Source organism: Vipera berus (genome assembly GCF_964194415.1).
Source record: "Vipera berus genome assembly, chromosome: 2".
NCBI classification, from domain to species: Eukaryota; Metazoa; Chordata; class Lepidosauria; order Squamata; family Viperidae; genus Vipera; species Vipera berus.
The window spans coordinates 283,238,175-283,257,512 of record NC_138203.1 but is presented as its reverse complement, the minus strand read 5'-3'; the positions used below and the strand labels follow the sequence as shown (position 1 = coordinate 283,257,512).

General features: G+C 39.8%; 1 protein-coding gene across 1 annotated transcript; it reads right to left on the bottom strand.

Moving 5' to 3' along the window:
- Positions 1-9,728: 9,728 nt before the first annotated feature.
- Positions 9,729-19,103, bottom strand: LOC308663029 (vomeronasal type-2 receptor 26-like; the record flags this gene model as incomplete). The annotated part of the gene is made up of 5 exons (XM_081319172.1): positions 9,729-10,647; positions 11,684-11,810; positions 13,533-13,795; positions 15,944-16,715; positions 18,822-19,103. The coding sequence occupies 5 exons, from the start codon at positions 19,101-19,103 to the stop codon at positions 9,737-9,739; spliced, it is 2,355 nt and encodes a 784-aa protein (XP_081175298.1). The 3' UTR covers positions 9,729-9,736.
- Between the last annotated feature and the right edge of the window lie 235 nt (positions 19,104-19,338).

The following is a 19,338-nucleotide window of genomic DNA, read 5'->3' as shown; positions in this document are numbered from 1 at the left end:
ATGATGTAAAAAAGATGTTGAGACTCTAGAAAGAGTGCAGAGAAGAGCAACAAAGATGATCAGGGGACTGGAGGCTAAAACATACAAAGAACAGTTGCTAGAATTGGATATATCTAGTTTAATGAGAAGAAAGACTAGGGGTGAACATGATAGCAGTGTTCCAGTATCTCAGGGATTGCCACCAAGAAGAAGGAGTCAAGCTATTCTCCAAAGCACCCAAGGGAAAGACAATAAGCAATGAATGAAAAATAATCAAGGACAGAAGCAACGTAGAACTAAGGAGAAATTTCCTGACAGTTAGAACAATTAATCAGTGAAACAACTTGCCTCCAGTAGTTGTGAATGCTCTAACACAGGAAGTTTTTAAGAAGAGATTGGACAACCATATGTCTGAAATGGTATAGAGTATCCTCCCTGAGCAGGGGATTGGAGTAGAAGATCTTCAAGGTCCCTTCCAACTCTGCTATTCTATTCTATTCTATTCTATTCTATTCTATTCTATTCTATTCTATTCTATTCTATTCTATTCTATTCTATTCTATTCTATTCTATTCTATTCTATTCTATTCTATTCTATTCTATTCTATTCTATTCTATTCTATTCTATTCTAGCAAAGCAATTAAGTGACTCATGCCCAATTTTATGACTTTTTTGCCACTCTTGTTAACCAAATCACTACAGTTGTTAAGTGATTCATTCAGTTGTTAAGCAAATCCAGCTTGCCACATTGACTTTGCTTATTGGGAAGCCAGCTAGGAAAGTCACAAATAGCAATCACATGACCCTAGGATCATACAGCCATCATAAATAAATACCAGTAGCCAACAGTTCTGATTATGTGATCATGGGGATGCTGCAACTATTGTAAGTAGGAGTGCTGGGCATAAGTCACTTTTTTCAGTGCCATTGTAATTTCAAACAGTCACTAAACAAAACTAGCTGTATATCTATTGGTTGATAAAGGATCACATCTAAATCTCATCCCAACTGTTGATTGATGGTATTGAAAGTATTCTAGAGAAGAACTAGCAGGAATCTATTATCCATTGTCTCCACACCCCAACTAATTCAGAGTATAAATTTGCTAACAACACACTCACCACAGAAGAGAAAGAAAGTTTTTCAATACTTAAAACAATTTAAGACTGATGTTATTTGTTTGCAAGAAACACATATTAGGGTTATGGACCAAAAGTACCTATTGAACTCAAGGTTGGGTACGCAATTTATTGCTTCTGCAATGAATAAGAAAAATGGAGTGGTTATTTATGTCAAGAATACTGTGTCAGCGGAGCTAATAGAAGTAGATAAACAAGGAAGATACGTTATGATAGATTTGCTGTTAGAAGGCAAAAAAACGCTTTTGGTTGGATTGTATGCTCCTAATCAACAACAAGCTGACTTTTATAGTTCATTACACAGTAAGATTACTCAGATGGATTATAAATCTTTTATTTTTATGGGAGATTGGAACGGCGTCTTGGATGTACAACTGGACAAGTGTGGTTCTTTTAAACATGCTCCGAGCCACGCTAGATTGCCTAAATCTTTTTTTGAAATGAAGGATGATTTGGAATTGCGAGACATTTGGAGAGAAATACATCTACATGAAAAGGATTACACTTTTTTTTCTGATAGACACCAATCTTTTTCCAGGATTGATTTTATATTACTGACTACTGATTTTTTTTCTAGGATTAAGAAGATAAAGATTTGTCCAAGAACTATATCTGACCATAGTCCAGTCTGGCTAGAGATTAATAAGGATAATAGAGATAGGCACTCTTGGCGCTTAAATGAGAACTTGTTTAGAAATCAGAGTAACGTGGAAGAATGTAAAAAACAGATGAAGGCCTTTTTTGAAATTAATATGAACAAGGATACTTCTATGGACATGGTTTGGGACGCTAGTAAAGCTTATATGAGAGGGGTGTTAATATATATGAACAATAAATACAGACGTAACTTGGAAGTTAGGAGGAAAGAATTAGAGAATGAAATTAGGGAAAAAGAAAAGGCCCTAATTTTGAAACCATCGGATGTGAAGATCAAAGAGGTTATTAATTTGTTAAGAGGACAATTTGATAAGTTGATGGCTGATCAGGTGGCAATTAACTTACGGTTTGCTAGGCATAACACTTTTTGCAATGCCAATAAACCAGGTAGATGGTTAGCCTACAGGTTAAGGAAAAAGCAAAGGGCTTCTAACATAGATAAAATAGAATATAAAGGTAAGGTTGTGTATCAACAGGACCTTATTAAGGAAGCCTTTGTGGACTTTTATTCCAAACTATATGCTAAAGATAAGATCAATGAAGTAGATATTGACGTATATCTGAAGAATGCCAACATCCCGGTTCTTACACAAGAACAAAAGGAAGAGATTAATCAATTGATAACAGAAGAAGAAATTCTTTTAGCAATTAAGCAATTGAAGGTGGATAAAGCGCCAGGCACGGATGGACTGACTGCGGTGTACTACAAAAATCTACAATCGGAGGTGATAAAGCCATTAAGGGAATTGTTTCAGACAATTCAAAGGGGAGGAAGGGTGCCTCCGTCTTGGAGAACTGCTTTTATTTCCCTGATTCCGAAGGAAGATCAGGATGTTACTCAAGTAAGAAATTACAGACCAATATCACTTTTGAATACGGACTACAAGATATTTGCTAAGGTTTTAGCTAACAGATTGATGAGGGTTTTGCAACAGATGATTCATGGGGACCAAACTGGGTTCATTAGTGGTAGACAAATGAAAAATAATGTGAGGCATATAGTAGACTTGGTGGAATTTTTGGAAAGGAACAACCAGATCCCTGCGGCGTTGATCTTTTTAGATGCTGAAAAAGCTTTTGATCAACTGGATTGGCAATTTTTGATGAAAGTTTTAGATAAAATGAATTTTGGGGATAAATTTTTACAACCAATTAGGGCATTATATCAAAAACAAACTGCCCGAATAATAGTAAATAATAGTTTGACTGAAGTATGCAATATTGAAAAGGGCACAAGACAAGGGTGTCCGTTATCACCTTTATTATTTGTTTTAACATTGGAGATATTATTGATTAAAATACGGAATTCGGAAAAAATTAAGGGTATTCAAATTAGAGATCAGGATTATAGACTGAGGGCATTTGCAGACGATCTGGTTGTTACGGTGACCCAGCCAGAAAATTCTGTTGTGGACCTGATGGAGATAATAATGCAATATGGGAAGGTTTCTGGATTTAAGGTTAATGTACAAAAAACTAAAATATTAGCCAAAAATATGACAGTATCGCAAAAGGCCCTTTTAGAAGGGTTAACTGGATTCGAGATTGTTAAAAGGGTTAAATATTTGGGGGTGTATTTGTCACCCTCAAATGCAAAGTTATATAAAAATAATTATGAAAAGCTATGGGGAAAAATTCAAAAAGAATTGGAGAGTTGGGAAAAATTGCAATTGTCTTTACTGGGAAGAATTGAATGTTTTGCCTAAATTTCTATTTTTATTTCAAATGATACCTATTCTTAAAAAAGATTCAAATTTGGAGGAATGGCAATGGGGTATCAATAAATTTGTATGGGCAGGGAAAAGGCCACGAGTTAAACTTAAGATTATGCAGGATACGCGTGAAAGAGGTGGTCTTAAAATGCCCAACTTTAAATTATATTATGAAGCTGCTGCGTTGTCAGCGATAAGTGATTGGATTAATTTGACACAAGGGAGATTATTAAATCTTGAGGGCCACAATTTGGCTGGCATGCATATTTATTGTATGATAAGAAGGTAGATAATGTGTTTAAAGTGCATATTTTAAGACAGGCATTGCTGAGAGTTTGGAAAAAGTATAGACATAAGCTAAACTACAAGATACCTTTATGGGCAATACCGAAACATGCAATAGAAAACATAAATGTTGGCTTCAAACATGATGTGACTACGTACAAGGAGATCTTAAGTTTGGAGAGGAACGTATGGTGTTTGAAGCCGTATAATCTTTTACGAGATGAGAAGATTGTTCAAACTTGGTTTCAATATGGTCAATTATGGACCAGGTGGAAAGAAGACCAGAAAATTGGTTTCTCAATGACTGATGAAAATTTGGTAAAGCAAATTAGAAATCAGGGTCCAGCACATATCAAACGGATATATCTTGCATTGATAGAAATTGACTCAGAAACAGAATTTGTTAAAGATTGTATGATAAAGTGGGCTCAGAATATTCAAGAAGTTATCACAATGGACACTTGGGAAAAGATCTGAGTGAGGAACATAAAATTTACACAAGCTCAAAACGTAAGAGAGAACTTTTACAAAATGTTTTATAGGTGGCATTTAGATCCTAAAAAGCTTGCAAGTATGTATCCGAACTACCAACCTAAATGTTGGAGATGTGGTGGCGAAGATGCAACGTATTTTCATATATGGTGGACCTGTAAAAAGGTTAAAGCTTTTTGGATTAAAATCTGGTGGAATATGCAGAAGATATTTAAGCAAAGGATAAAGTTTTGTCCGCAATTGTTCTTATTGGGCATAATTACAGATACTACTGTTGTGGACACCAAGTTGATGTTGAACTTAATTACAGCAGCAAGACTTTTAGTAGGTCAATATTGGAAGAAGGAGGAACTGCCGACTATAGAAGAATGGACGCTAAAAGTTTCTGACCTGGCGGAAATGGCAAAGATTTTGGCTTATTTGAAAGATCATTTGCAACAACGTTATATTATGGAGTGGAAAAAGTGGATTGATTATATCCAGAACAAATATGGGACTAAGAAATTTCACTTAGCATTTGAATAAGTTTTTTTCTTTTTTTTATGTGATATTAGTATTGCTTGTAGTCATTTCATATGAGCTAGAGTGCGATAGACTTAATAGTTTATTGTTGTTAACATATGGTTGTTTATGATTGTTTTTTGCTTTTATACCTTGTATTTAGCTCTGGGAAGTCGGGGAGGGGGAGGGGGGAAGGGGGGGAGGGTTAGGGAGGGTTAGGAAGGGTTGGGCGGAGGGAGGGGGGAGGGATTGTTAAAGATAAAATGTATTGTAAAACTTTTCAATAAAAAAAATTTTCTAACAACACAAGCAGATGGCAGCATTTGGATTTCCGCAGTGTGGCCCCAGAACAAATAGTCTATCCTCCTTCTATAACTTTAGGTCCAGAGGGCTTCAGAAGTTAAGTGTAGAGTGTGATGGGCTTGTGGGGAGGAGGCCCAAGCATTGCAGGCTTCCGGTGGTGTGTGATAGGGGAGAGAGACAGGAGGGTGCTGTAGAAACCCTGTGGTGCATCATAAGGGTGAATGACTGCAGGACAAATGCAGCTTCCATACTTTTGAAATGAAGTCATAAGTAGTTTTTGGGGGGGGTGTCAGTCATCATTTCAAATATTTGTTAAATGGCCTGTCATACCTGAAGGATTACCTGTAAATATGACCACTGTCAAGGATGAAACTTTGCCAGGTACATGCCTCTGTGTTTCATCTTGCCTTTAGATTAAGTGTGTGTGTGGGGAGGAGATGTTACTTACAAGTGGGTTAAATGGAGAAACAAAATCTCTTCAATCCAGCTGAAGACCATGGGGGCCTAAAGCCTTGTCAAAGGACAACACAACAGGTGTGGATTTGAAGCAGACTGTTCCCATAACAAAGTGAACTTGTTGATATGTATTATGTAAGATTTTATTTATTTATTTATTTTATTAATTTAATTTCTATACCGCCCTTCTCCCGAGGGACTCAGGGCAGTGTACAGGGCAATAAAAATGCAATAAAAGTACAATATACAAAAGTTAAAAATGAGATTAAATAGACTAGCCCATTACAATAAATAATTAATTACAAATTACAAATTAAAATACCCCAAACCCATTAGACCAGGCCAGCTTGTTCAAATAGGTGAGTTTTCAGGTCACGGCGGAAAGAGCGAAGGTCAGGAGCTATCCGGAGCTCAACCGGTAATTGATTCCAAAGGGCTGGCGCGCCCACAGAGAACACCCTCCCCCTGGGGGCTGCCAGCCGACACTCTGTGACCGACGGCACCCTGAGGAGGCCCTCTCTGTGGGAGCACACTGGACGAAGGGAAGTTGACGCCGGCAGCAGGTGCTCCCATAAGTAATCCGGCCCCATGCCATTTAGGGCTTTATAGGTCACCACCAGCACCTTGAATATTACCCGGAGGGCAACTGGAAGCCAATGCTGCTCACGGAGTAGAGGTGTTACATGGGAGTATCAGGAGACCCCCAACACAACTCGCGCGGCCGCATTCTGCACCAGCTGGAGCCTCCAAGTGGTCCTCAAGGGCAGCCCCATGTACAGAGCATTGCAGTAGTCTATATGAGAGGTCACGAGCGCATGAGTGACTGTAGGCAGGGCATCCTGGTCCAGATAGGGTCGCAAGATGCTGGGGGTTTCGCTGGGAGAATTATTTAAGTCTGCAAATTGGTGTTGGAACCTCAGAGTTAGTTTTTCTTCAACATAACTGAGCTGTGTATTAATTAAACAGTAATCGTTTTGGAAACGAAATGAACCTGGAATTTTATTTGGATTCTTGAGCTGGATGTTGACAGCCTGGTTGTTAGGCACCTGAAATGCAGTCATGTGATTGCCAGAGGGTGGGGGCAGGATCAGAACTTCAAATCCAGGTCATAAATGCCATCCAAGTAGGTTCTTCAGAATTTCGAATAGTTGCTAAATTGCTGGTTGTAAGTTGAAGTTGTACTTGAAGTTTCTGACAAAAAACACACTTTGAGTAAAATGGTTTCACTTAACAACCATAATAATCACTGCAAAAAAGGGTGTAAAATCGGACATGGTCACATGGAGACCCACTAAATGACCGCCATGACTGATAACCATAATTCCGGGCTTAATTATGGTCTTGAGTAGAGGACCACTTGTGGTAAAAGATTCATTGGCCATGTTGCCCTTATTGACTTATTGATCTTCTGGCATAATTCAGTCAGTATTTCTGGTGACGTAGATAGAGCCTATCCCCTTTCTATAACTTCAGCATAAAAATAGTTGGAAAATTCTGGAGGAAGTTAAGAGCCAGGGTGTAAAACACAAAAGTCAAAGAGCCAGGTCCAAATGTCCATGTGTTAAAAGCTGCTCTTCTTTTTACATTTGATGCATATCCCTAAGTCATGGATTCAGACAATATGTCCGGTATTTGCTGAAGACCACTATACTCCTGAAAAGATTTTTGGTCCAATATTTAGACTTCAGGGGAATCTGTTGGATGACTTTAAAAATTATTCATCCAGAGTTTAAAAGTAATCAGTCCACTGTTGTTTGAGAACTGATGCATTACCCAGAAGAATATTTTGACCTAGTAGTTACTTTAAGTCTGTCCAAGCTCCTTGCATCACTGCATAAATAAATCTGTATCTGAGAAGTTTGCCATCTCAAAAACATGTTTTCCTCTCCATCTGCACCTGCTTCTGGAGATTATGCTTTCCTCCTCAGTAATTACTGTGTTAAAGTTAAGTAATTTCTCCAAAGCTCATGGGATTGGGGGGCAAAATCCTGAGTCCTGAGTCCTTCGGGAGAAGGGCGGTATACAAATTTAATAAATAAATAAAATTTGAATCCAATAATACCCAGAGCCAAATTTTGGATCCTCTTTTCCCTCTTAATATCTACATCAGGTACCCACAACCCAGAAGTCATTCTCCTCCTTTGATAGCTAACTTCTCTTTGATGATCTTGAATCAGCTGGAATCTACATTGCTTCAGCAATTTGAGATTGCCTAAATCCAAAAAATTTTGTTAATCCTTTTCCTTTTTTTCTCCTTTCTATGACAGACTCGATGCATTAAAAACCTTATTTGGTTTTCCTCCCAATTCTTTCTCAGCCACAGACATCACTATAAATATTGTTTGTATATCTGAGAAATTGTCTGACACAACAATGTTTACTTTCTCCATTCCATCAGATGCAACTTACCATGAGCAAAGTTAGAGATCATGTACTTTATGCATGTGTGTCTGGGAATAAAGGCAGAGGAAAGTTACTTCAGATTTGCTATCTCTTAAAGAAAGAGTAGGAATACAAAGAGGAGATACTGATTAAATCCTTAACATTCTCTCTACATCCTACTTTCCTCTTGGTCAAGAGATCAGGAAGTGGTGAAGAGTCAATGTCACTGATTTCATTGTCAGGTTTGAAGCACATTTTTGCTGGTCCGACAATTATTGCTTCTCAGCTTGCCAATGAACTTGGGGGGGGGGGAGGGAAAGGGATTGATATGCAGTCTTCAAAAGATCAAGAAAGCAGACCATGAGAACCAAGGACAGTTGACCAGGTGTCTGACCAGACTCAGAGACACTTTCTCATAACAACATTTTTCTATCTAATTGGGCAACGTGACCTGATCGAGAAGGGGGAGAGGGAACTCTATACTTTTGCTATATGGGATTGGGTGGGGTTTTGCCAGAGCTGCTTTTGCTTTCATGCGTGTCAAAATGATGTACTCAATAAAGTTTTACATTAAGAGTTTGGAAAGGCTCAGAGGTGTTTACTTGATTGGGTTCGTCCTTTATATATATATGAAATACAAAAAAACCTGAATCTATTATCATGTACAAGAAAACTTTAGTTGAATCATGCATAGAGGTAGTATTTGGTTTTACTTTTTCTACTAATGAAGGGGATAGTTTCTGATTCATTCTTTTTGCTTCTATACCCCTCTCCACAATTTTCTCTAGAAGATTTGGAGAAACCTACTTTGTAGGACTGACCCATCCAAATGTTGATGGGCAAGCAATTCTATAGCTTGGAGGCTCAATATGGAAACCACTGCCTCTCCTATAAATTGATCTTGAAGATAGGCCTAGGAACTCAGTTCTGGAGTTTCATTTGGATGCTAAAAATCAGGAATCTGGTAGACCTTTTCCAAATAGCATATTTTATTAAAAGGCACAAGCTTTTGTGAACTGCAGATCACTTCATTAGATGCATAGAGTAGATAGACTAGTAGAAGATTTAAATTGGAGCAACTGGGGAGGAAAGGGGGATAGAGAGGGAAAGACAGGTTAGTTATGCAGATGTAAATTACATGTGAGACAGATTATAAGTACCTTATCAATTAGCAATTATCCTGTATTAAAAAGCTTAGTGGCTTAAGACTTATGATCCTACATAATTATAGAGCTCTATGGATCAAAATCAATACTTCCTTACAGTGTCTCTTTGCTACCCAAGGAAGCCTCCTTCCATTATTAGGAACCGAATAGGAACCAGCTGGTACTGGTTGGAATAACAGAGTTGGAAGGGACCTTGGAGGTCTTCTAGTCCAACCCCCTGCTCAGGCAGGAAACCCTATACCATTTCAGACAAATGGTTGTCCAATCTCTTCTTAAAGAGTCATGGTTGTGCAGTGATTGGAATGCAGTACCACAGGCTAACTCTGCTCACATTGCCAGGAGTTTGATTCCTTTGATACTTCCCAGCTCAAGGTTGACTCAGCCTTCCTGCCTTCCAAGGTTCGTAAAATGAGGATACAGATTGTTGGGGGCAATATACTGACTCTGTAAACAGAGAGGGGTGCAAAGCACTGTGAAGTGATATATTGCTATTAAAAACCTCCAGTGTTGGAGCACCACAACTTTTGGAGACAAGTCATTCTACTAATTAATTGTTCTAACTGTCAGGAAGTTTCTCTTTAGTTCTAGGCTGCTTCTCTTAAAATGCTTTCCACTTAAATTGCATTGCTAGACCAGATTTTGACATATACCTGCTACTAAGGATTACACTGCATGGCTTGTTTTTATCATGAGTTGCTCTTTTGTATTTAAACTAGGCCTCAGTACAATAATGTAGCATTTAGGAAGAAAGATACAACCCAGCAACCCAGCACTGGAGACCAAGATGGAGAAGATTTGCACGGCCACCATGTATTTCCCTTTGGTGCTTAGGTAGGTGGGCACAAAGGACACCCAAACACTGCAGAAGACCAGCATGCTAAAGGTAATCAGCTTGGCTTCATTGAAGTTCCCAGGCAGCTTCCTAGCTAGGAAAGCCATCACAAAGGAGATGGCAGCCAGGAAGCCCATGTATCCGAGAGCACCATAAAACATGACAATAGAGCCTTCATTACATTGCAGGATGATCTCTCCAGGTTGGGAGTTCATATCAGAGTCAGGAAAGGGGGGCGAAGAGCCCAGCCAGATTGTACAAAGAATAACTTGGACAATGGAGCAAGAAAGGACAATGGTGTTGCTCAAAATCTTTCCCAGCCATCTTCTTACCACGTTCCCAGGCTTTGTGGCTAGGAAAGCCAGCACTACCATGATTGTTTTGGCCAAGACAGAAGAGACCGCAACTGAGAAGATGATGCTGAAGGCTGTTTGTCGGAGAAGGCAGGTAGTTTTGCTTGGCTTGCCGATGAAGAGGAAGGAGGACAAGAAAGAAAGTAGGAGGGAGACAAGAAGGACATAAGAGAGGTACCGGTTGTTGGCTTTGACAATGGGTGTCTCCAGGAATTTGATGAAAATTCCCAACACAAACCCTGTGGCTAAGGACAAGAGCAGTGCAAAGGAAGCAAGGATGATCCCTAAATTTTCATCATAAGAGAGAAAAGATATGATCTTGGGTACACAGTGATCTTGAGCCTTGTTTGGATGGTGATAGTCCCCGCACTGGATGCAAAGATCAGCATCTAAAGAGAAAGAAGATCATTTTCAGTGCTACATGCTACACCAAGAAGATCTGCAAATAAATTTGCTTTAATTGTCACAGAGGATGGCAGCATCTAGGTAAGTACGGTTGAGTTCAGAAACGCTAATCAAAGTTGGTTGGTTCTGATTGTTCCTTTGATAAAAGATCACCAGGCCAGAATGGAAACTTCTGGAAAAGGGCAGATGCAAACTATTTTAGGAATCTACATTGGTACCTTGGTACTTATTGTTATTGATAACAATGAGTGCCAAATAACCTACGTAATCTACAGTGTGACTCTTTGTTTCAGCTGGGAAGAACTATCTGTATTTCCCTTTATGTCAGTGATCTTCCCAGCATGGCCAACTTCCTGTCTGTTCTCCATGTCTGTCCCTCTTTTCCTATCACAGTGTGTTCAGTACCAAACAAACAATGAGTACCAGGACAACATTTTTGCATCAAAATGCATCTAGTACCAAATTTGACAGGTTTTGAAGCAGTCAAATACCGAGGTACCACTGTATTCAGAATACCATAGGAATACAAACTAAAATCACCAATCTTGATGAGGAATCTTTCCTTATTATTTATCTTCATATTTAACCTATCAATTGATGCTAAGAAAGATTTAGTTGTATTTAAGGGGCAAAACATTACAAGTAGCAGCTAGAATGCAGCATGATAGAGGATCAGTACCATCTGGGCGGAATTAAACTTTTTAAAATGTCATGCTTCTCACCTCCAATAAGGACATAAAACTATTAAGTCCAAAAATCTGATACTGTTCTGGAAAAACTCAACCTTTGAATGAAAAAATGCAAAGTTTCTATACCAATGCTTCTCAACCGTGGCAGCTTGAAGATGTGTGGACCAACTCCCAGAATTCTCCAATCAGCATGCTGAAGAATTCTGGGAATTGAAGTCCACACATTGTAAAGATTGCCAAGGTTGAGTAACAGACTTATTTAGAGCATGCCTAGGGACATTCTTGTCCTTTCACTGAAAGGAAGGCAGGGGGAGTTATCAGAGTTACCTACCGTTCTCAGTGGAAATGGTTCCTCCTGGGCAGGGGGCACAATCATAACAGCAGATAGGCTGCCCCTTACGGGCTGCCTTGGCATAGCCACTCCTACAGCTTTCTGTGCACCTGGAATAAGGTGTGATCTAATAATAGAGACAAGTTACATCGAGAAGAAAACATTATATGGAATCTTGGCCTATGGAATGGAATTCTAGCTGGCAGCTCTTAGCTTCTGTTAGCCTTCCCCAAACAGGGGTTTTTCAGATGCAGGACTGTGACTCCTAGTCTTTCCAGCCAGCATGCCAATAACAGGTTTGGGAAGGCTTGGGGTTGGTATCTCACAAGTGGCTTAGATAGGTGGTGCAACAATGACAACCTTGGATAATTTCCAAAGCTAAGCTGGGTCAGGCCTGACAAGCATTTTGATGGGGACCATCTGGACAGATACAGATAGAGATAGATAGAGATAGAGATAGATAGATGATTGATAGATAGATAGATAGATAGATAGATAGACAGAGAGACAGACAGACAGAGATAGAAATAGAAAGAGAGAGAGAGAGAGAGAGAGAGAGAGAGAGATCTAGGTTCGAATCTCAGAAGGGTGTGGCTGACTGATGAGAACAAATAAGTTTGAAATAGCTATATCAGTCTCCCTTTAATTCTTTGTTAGCAATCCAAAAAATTTACACAAATTAAATAAAATAAATAAATAAATAAATATGAGCTGTCACTGTGTGACTACAGCCTGTTGATGGCCTTGGGTTAGGCTGAAACAGAAAATAGGATTTGCCCCGTGTTTGGGGCCAAGCAAGGTATTCTAAATACTTAACAAACACTTTATAACTTTATATATAGAGAGATAGAGATATAAATATAGAGATAGAGATAGAGATAGATAGATAGAGATAGAGATAGAGAGATAGAGAGATATAGATATAGATAGATAGATAGATAGATAGATAGATAGATAGATAGATAGATAGATAGATAGATAGATATTCTATTGTTATTATTATAATCTATTAATCCCTTTAAAAAACAGCTACCCAACTCTAAGGACAAATGGGCAGTGCACACTCTCCTGGACTCCATCTGCAGCTTATAGGGGGGAAAAAATGCACTAATGCTCATTTTGGAGATTGTTGCTTTTGCTGTACAATTGTGTAGTTAAATGTCTATGGAGATTCTCAATCGTCCAGATCATGGTTGTCCCAAAGGTGCTTTTTCAGGAGGCGACTGGACTTTCTTGTTTTTCTTTGAAGACATTTATTTATTTAATTAGTTTTATATACCGCCCTATTCCCGAAGGACTCAGGGCGGTTTACAGGGCAAAGTTAAAAGACAATATAAAAGTTAAAATACAATTAAAATAAAATTAAATAACAATTAATAGCCCCAAAAGTTAAAAAAAAATTAAAAAGTTAAAACCCCTCAGTCCAGGCCAGATAAATTAAATAACCAGGTTTTTAGGTCCCGGCGAAACGAACGAAGGTCGGGGGCGGTCCAGAGTTCCACAGACAGATCGTTCCCATAGGGCAGGCGCACCCACAGAGAACGCCCTTCCTCTGGGACTCATTGCACGTCTCATCCAAGAAGCTTCTTCAGCTCTGACTGGATGGTGGTCCTTCCATTCCCCACCATCCAGGCAGAGCTGAAGAAACTTCTTGGATGAGACGCACAATGACTTCAAAGAAAAACAAGAAAGTCCAGTCGCCTCCTGAAAAAGCACCTTTGGGACAGTTGGGTAGTTATCAGATTTTTTTGGGATGAATGGTCTTTCCTGTTCTGTCATAGCAGAGTGCAGAGTCAGAAAAGGAAGAGTCTTCTGATGGCTGATAGAATCCAAAAGGAGGAATCTCTACCTTATTAAACTGCACGGGCCATAAAATAGCCTCAGGATGGACAGTGAATTTGACTCCGGCATCCGCTGCCTTTTCTATGCTCCCAATTTTCACTCTGCCGTGAGTCTGATTGGGAAACTGCACCCAGTTCATGATGTCAAAATTGGCTGTCAATTCGCCATCCTTGTCCACATAGAGCCCACTTGAGGAGTCATTTGAAAACTGGATCCCTCTTAGGAAAGAGTGGAGCTGGAAAGACGGAGAAAACAAGAGGAGAAGTGTATCTTATCCCAAAACAAGGAGAACTGGGATTTTTGGAGATCCCAGATCTCCAGAAGGCTGGTTCATGCAACACTTGCTTGCTGGATTACAGGAAAACCTGGCTTGATGGTTGCCCGGTTTAGCAACCGTTAGAAGTTACAACAGTGCTAAAACTGAAACTTTACAACCGGTCCTTGCACTTAAGACAATTCCATGATTGAGATTTGAGTGCTTCACAACCGGCGAGCCTTTACAACCATTGGAAGGTCTCACCGTCACATTGTCACCATTTGCGAGCTTCACAGTCGGCTTCTGGCAAGTAGAGTCACTACAGAAGCTGGCAGTAAAATTGCAAGTCAAAGTCATGGGATGTCTCGCTTCATGACCTGAGGTGACTCACTTAACAGCCAAATGGGAAGTGATGTTGTAAGTCCTTCTAATTTATTTAAGAGGTTTATATTTAAGAGGGGAAAAAATGGATCCAGGAAATTACAGACCTATTAGCCTGACCTCAATACCTGGGAAGATTCTGGAGGATAATCAAACAACGAATCAGCGAACACCTAGAGGCAAACAAAGTTATTACTAAAAGCTAACATGGGTTTGCCAAAAACAGATCACACCAGATAAATCTTATTGCATTCTTTGACCATGTGACAAAATTAGTGGACCAGAGGAATGCTGTGGATATAATTTACTTGGACTTCAGTAAGACATTTGATAAAGTAGATGACTACTCCTTGATAAGAAAGAAAAATATGGGTTAGACAGCATCACCACCAGATGGATTTGTAGCTGCTGACTGGCCATACTCAGTGTGTGGTCCTCAATGGAACTGCATCTACATGGAGGGAAGTGTGTAGTGGGGTGCCCCAGGGCTCTGCTCTAGGCCCAGTGCTCTTCAACATCTTCATCAATGATTTGGATGAGGGAATAGATGGGGAACTCATCAAATTTGCAGACGACAACAAGCTGGCAGGAGTAGCCAACACTCCAGAAGACAGGCTTAAGATACAGGATGATCTGGACAGACTTGAACACTGGGTCCTATCTTACAAAATGATGAAAATGTAGAACCTTACTTTTTTCAATGGTGAAAAAAGTAAGGTTCTACATTTAGGCAAGAAAAACCAAATGCGCAGGTATAGTATAGGAGGTACGTGGCTCAATAGTAGTAACTGTGAGAGGGATCTTGGAGTCCTAGTGGACAATCACTTAAATAGGAGCCAGCAGTGTGAGGCAGCTGCCAAAAAAACCAACATAGTGCTAGGCTGCATTAACCGAGGGATAGAATCAAGATCACATGGAGTATTAATACCACTTTAAGATGCCTTGGTAAGGCCACACTTGGAATACCACATCCAGTTTTGGTCACCACAATGTAAAAAAGATGGTGGCACAGTGGTTAGAATGCAGTACTGCAGGCTACTTCTGCTGACTGCCTGCTGCCTGCAGTTTGGCAGTTCGAGTCTCACTGGCTCAAGGTTGACTCAGCCTTCCATCCTTCCGAGGTTGGTAAAATGAGGACCCAGATTGTTGGGGACAATATGCTGACTCTGTAAACAGCTTAGAGAAGGTTATGAAGTGGTATGTAACTCTAAGTGCTATTGTTATTGCTAATGATTGTTGTTTGATTTTTAGCTGTTGTAATTAAGCCAGCTGTGTGAACAGTCAAATTGTCAGAATGAAATTATGTCATTCTTCATGAAATTATGTACAGGTAGTCCTCGGTTTAAGACCACTCAGCAACTATTGAAAGTTATGACGGACTGCCCTTGGGGGTACTTATGTCCTGGATTCCAAGTTCCATAACTGCCCCTCCCCCACCACATGGTCACATGGCCATGTCAGCTGCTTGCCAACTGGCCCATATTTACAGCCATTTGCAATGTCCCGTGGTGACATGTCTGCAATTAATGATGTTTGTGCTGAAAAACCAACATTTTCTTCTGGTTTTTGGCAAAAGGGTCTCATAGCGAACAACTGGGTCACTTTAAGACTGCAGTAATTGGCAGGCTCCTTTATGATTATAAGTCGAGGACTACCTATAAATTCTAGCAATGATAAGCACGTCAGAAGAACCCTTTGTAAACTGAGATTCTTTGGAGGGAGAGAGGTTGAGGAGAATACCTGCCACGGTTGCCATCTGAACGGCTCCAACCTGTTTTCGCCTGACCCTGGGTTCCTCCTGGATCTGGACATAAGGGCAACCTGTAAACCCCGTACCACAATTTTGATAGTGTTGTAAATGGTGTATCTGTCTTGGGACAGGACCCTCTCAAGCTCCTGGGGAGGTAAGGTGTCGATATTCCGGTTCTCTCTGCATCTTCTCCAACCTTTCACTGACAGACCCAGCTTTGAATAGGAACAGGAGAAGGCTTCTTTCCAAAACCTTTCCAGGAACAAGGAACGGGGCTCATAAGAGTCAAATATTGTCCTTCCACTTGACTTGTCTAAAGATAAAGAACCTTGGACATACTGGAATAAAAAAGATGAATAAGCCAAGATCAGCTTGACGTCCCACACAACTGTCGTGATCCAGACTTTCCCCACTGTCGAATTGAAGTTGCTGTTGAAGATTTGATGAAAGCTGAAAATTGGACCAAAAGCAAAGTCTGTGTCTGCATAGCATAAAAATACGTTGACTTGCTTCCACAGGGTGGTTGGTACACTTTGGAATGTCCTTATGTAGGAAATCATTCGGGAGTATTGTTTCGAGAAGGCAACGCAAACATCATTCTGGTTCAGCAAGGAGGTCAATGTTCTAGAGAACCTGTCTCCATTGGCACTATCTGGAGCAAATAGGCCAATCCAGGTCCATTCAAAATGCAGGAGTAGTTGGACTATCCCTTGATACTGAGTTTCTTCTTTGGGGACCATGCGGTAAAAAAAGGGGAACTGAGTTTTGTCACTAAGAAAAGGAGAAGCCAGTCCATAACTAACCTTTAAAAATACCAAAAAGAACAAAATAAATTACAATTGGGTCAAAGGTCCAAATTTTATGTTTGTTTGTTTTTAAAAAAAAATAGCATTAAATGTTGCTCTCCATTAGTTTTTATTCCAAACTGTAACTTCTAGTATAGAGTAGCAATTTATTTATTTATTTATTCTCCTTATTCTCTTTTTTTGACTCTGTAATTCCTTAATTCGGGGTAGAGTTGGGGCAACTGGATGGAGTTGAGCATTTATTGGCCAGATGCCCTTCCTGATGCCTACGCAGAATTTACAGCAGATATTTTCTCTTTGTGCCCTGACTGAGAAACATCCATCGCTGCTTAGGATTGAACTCATAACCTTCTGACTGGGAGACGAGCATCTTTGCCACTAGGCCACCACACTGCTCATTTATTCAGCTATTTAATTTGTTATATTTATTTCCCCCACCCTCACCCATCCACATCTTGTTGTCGGGCTACTCTAGGCAGCTTACGATAATAAAAAAGGAGCAAAACAAAAGGTGTGTAAATGGAAGTAAAATAATAGAACAATAAAATAAACAATGGCAAAGAAATGCAATGAGAATTACTATCTTTTTGGCCTGGATGTGGGGAAAGGGGAGAGTCAGCATTGCCTCCTAGCGATATCCCTTCAGGTTTGTTTCATGAGCTTTTTGGAAATGGTTTCTTCTTCCTAGAATCGAGTGACCGAGACTGATTCAAAGTCACCTAAGTGGATTTCTGTTAATTTGTCTGATGCCTTAAACCACTATGCCAAACTCTCTTTCTAACCACCAATTAGGGATGGATAACCACTTGGAAATCATATTGTTTTGGGAAAAAGACAGCCAGTTTGGTGTAGTGGCTAAGGTATCAGGGTAGATGCCAGGAGACTGTGAGTTATAGTTTTACCTTGGGCACAAAGCCAGCTAGGTGACCTTGGGCCACTCACTTTCTCTTAGACCTAGGAAGGAGGCAATGGCAAACCACTTCTGAAAACCCCGCCAAGAAAACTGAAGGAACTTGTCCAGGTAGTATCTGAGAATCAGACATAATTAAACAGAAAAAAAATATTGGTTGTTTTGGAGCAGCAAAAAATGAAAGTGAATATGTATATGTATATGTATGTTAAAAAAAATTTTGGATTTTGGATTTTGGATTTTTTTTTACACAAATATGAGCTGTCACTACTCTGACCACTACCTGTGGCTGGCCTTGGGTTAGGCTGAAACAGGAAATAAAGATTTGTCCCATGTTTGGGGCCTAGCAAGGTAATCTAAATACTTAACAAACATTTAACATGTATATGTATATATATATATAGTTGTAGTAAGAACGCACCCCCAAACTCTTTTCTGTATCCCAAAAAATATAAGGACAAAGATCAAAACCAGAAAAAAGCACACAGAAGTTGCTCAGAGTAAAAAAGCAACTCCTGTTTCCCCCCCCCCCAAGCTGTCAGATAATAGCCGCATGGCAAACCAACCGTGTTTCAGCTGAAAGAAACAATTTTACAATCAGTAATCTGCAGGCTACTGCAAAAAGTAGATTTACAAAGAGAGCTTGCTAAAGACAATAGTCAGACTAACAATAAGGGGATAAAATTAATTACATCTATTTGACAGGATTAAAACTCAAGGAAGGCAGTATTTTAGACCCATTGCTAGCCTTTTCAAAACAGGCTGAACAAATCTAATAACAAAAGTACACAAAGCAAGCCTCCAATTTCAAAATGCTGCAACACTGTATAAAAATCGTACTCATCAAATCAAGCTGTCAGCTGTCCCAGAAATACATGCTGTTGTTGGTTCTGCTCATCATTAATCCTTCTTTCCTAAGCAGCTTGCCTCCATTTTATTTCCAGCGTTTTAGCCTCCATTTTATTTACTCCCAGCTTGGAACTGGATCTGATTATTCTTTCAGTGCAGTATATATAATTATTACGTTAAAAGAGGAAGCACTGTTTTTATTTCTTTGAAAAACAGTTCTAAACTTATTGTGAGCATACAATCTTTTTTTTTCCTAGCCTGGAGAAATCACAAAGTCAAATCCTTTCAAATTGGTTCTTGTCCTCTTGCATGCAGTGTGTTTTGTATAATCTTCCAGTTTCTACCTGTGGGATTTTGTAGATGCCCAGAAGGGTGGCAATCTGGTTAGAAATTTCAGAGTCGGCCCGTTCCAAAACGGCAAGCAGAAGATTTGGTCTTCCGCAGCTGTAGTTAGGAACACTGCTTTTTCCACCAGCGAGCAGATCTATCACAGCCTCAGAAGTGATTCTTTTTTCAGAGTAGTTCTCGTAGAGATTATAGCCCAGGGTAATGTTTGATGGAAACCCAGAGTTCTGACTGATTTCTTGAATGGCAAACCAGAAGGACAGCACATGCCAAAATCTCATTTGTGACTCACTGCCAAAAATATAGGTATATTAAGACAGGTAGATGTTCAGATTGTCATCCCAGTCCTAGTAAAATTTAGAGCTTGTTCCATGCCCTAGATCGGGGTGGGGAATGATGGCTTGTGGACTTTCTGGCTCAGGAATTCTGGGAGTTGAAGTCCACAAGTCATAAAGGGGCAATTGTTCCCCTTTAGTCTAGAGCACAGGTCGGCAACCTGCGGCTCCGGAGCCACAT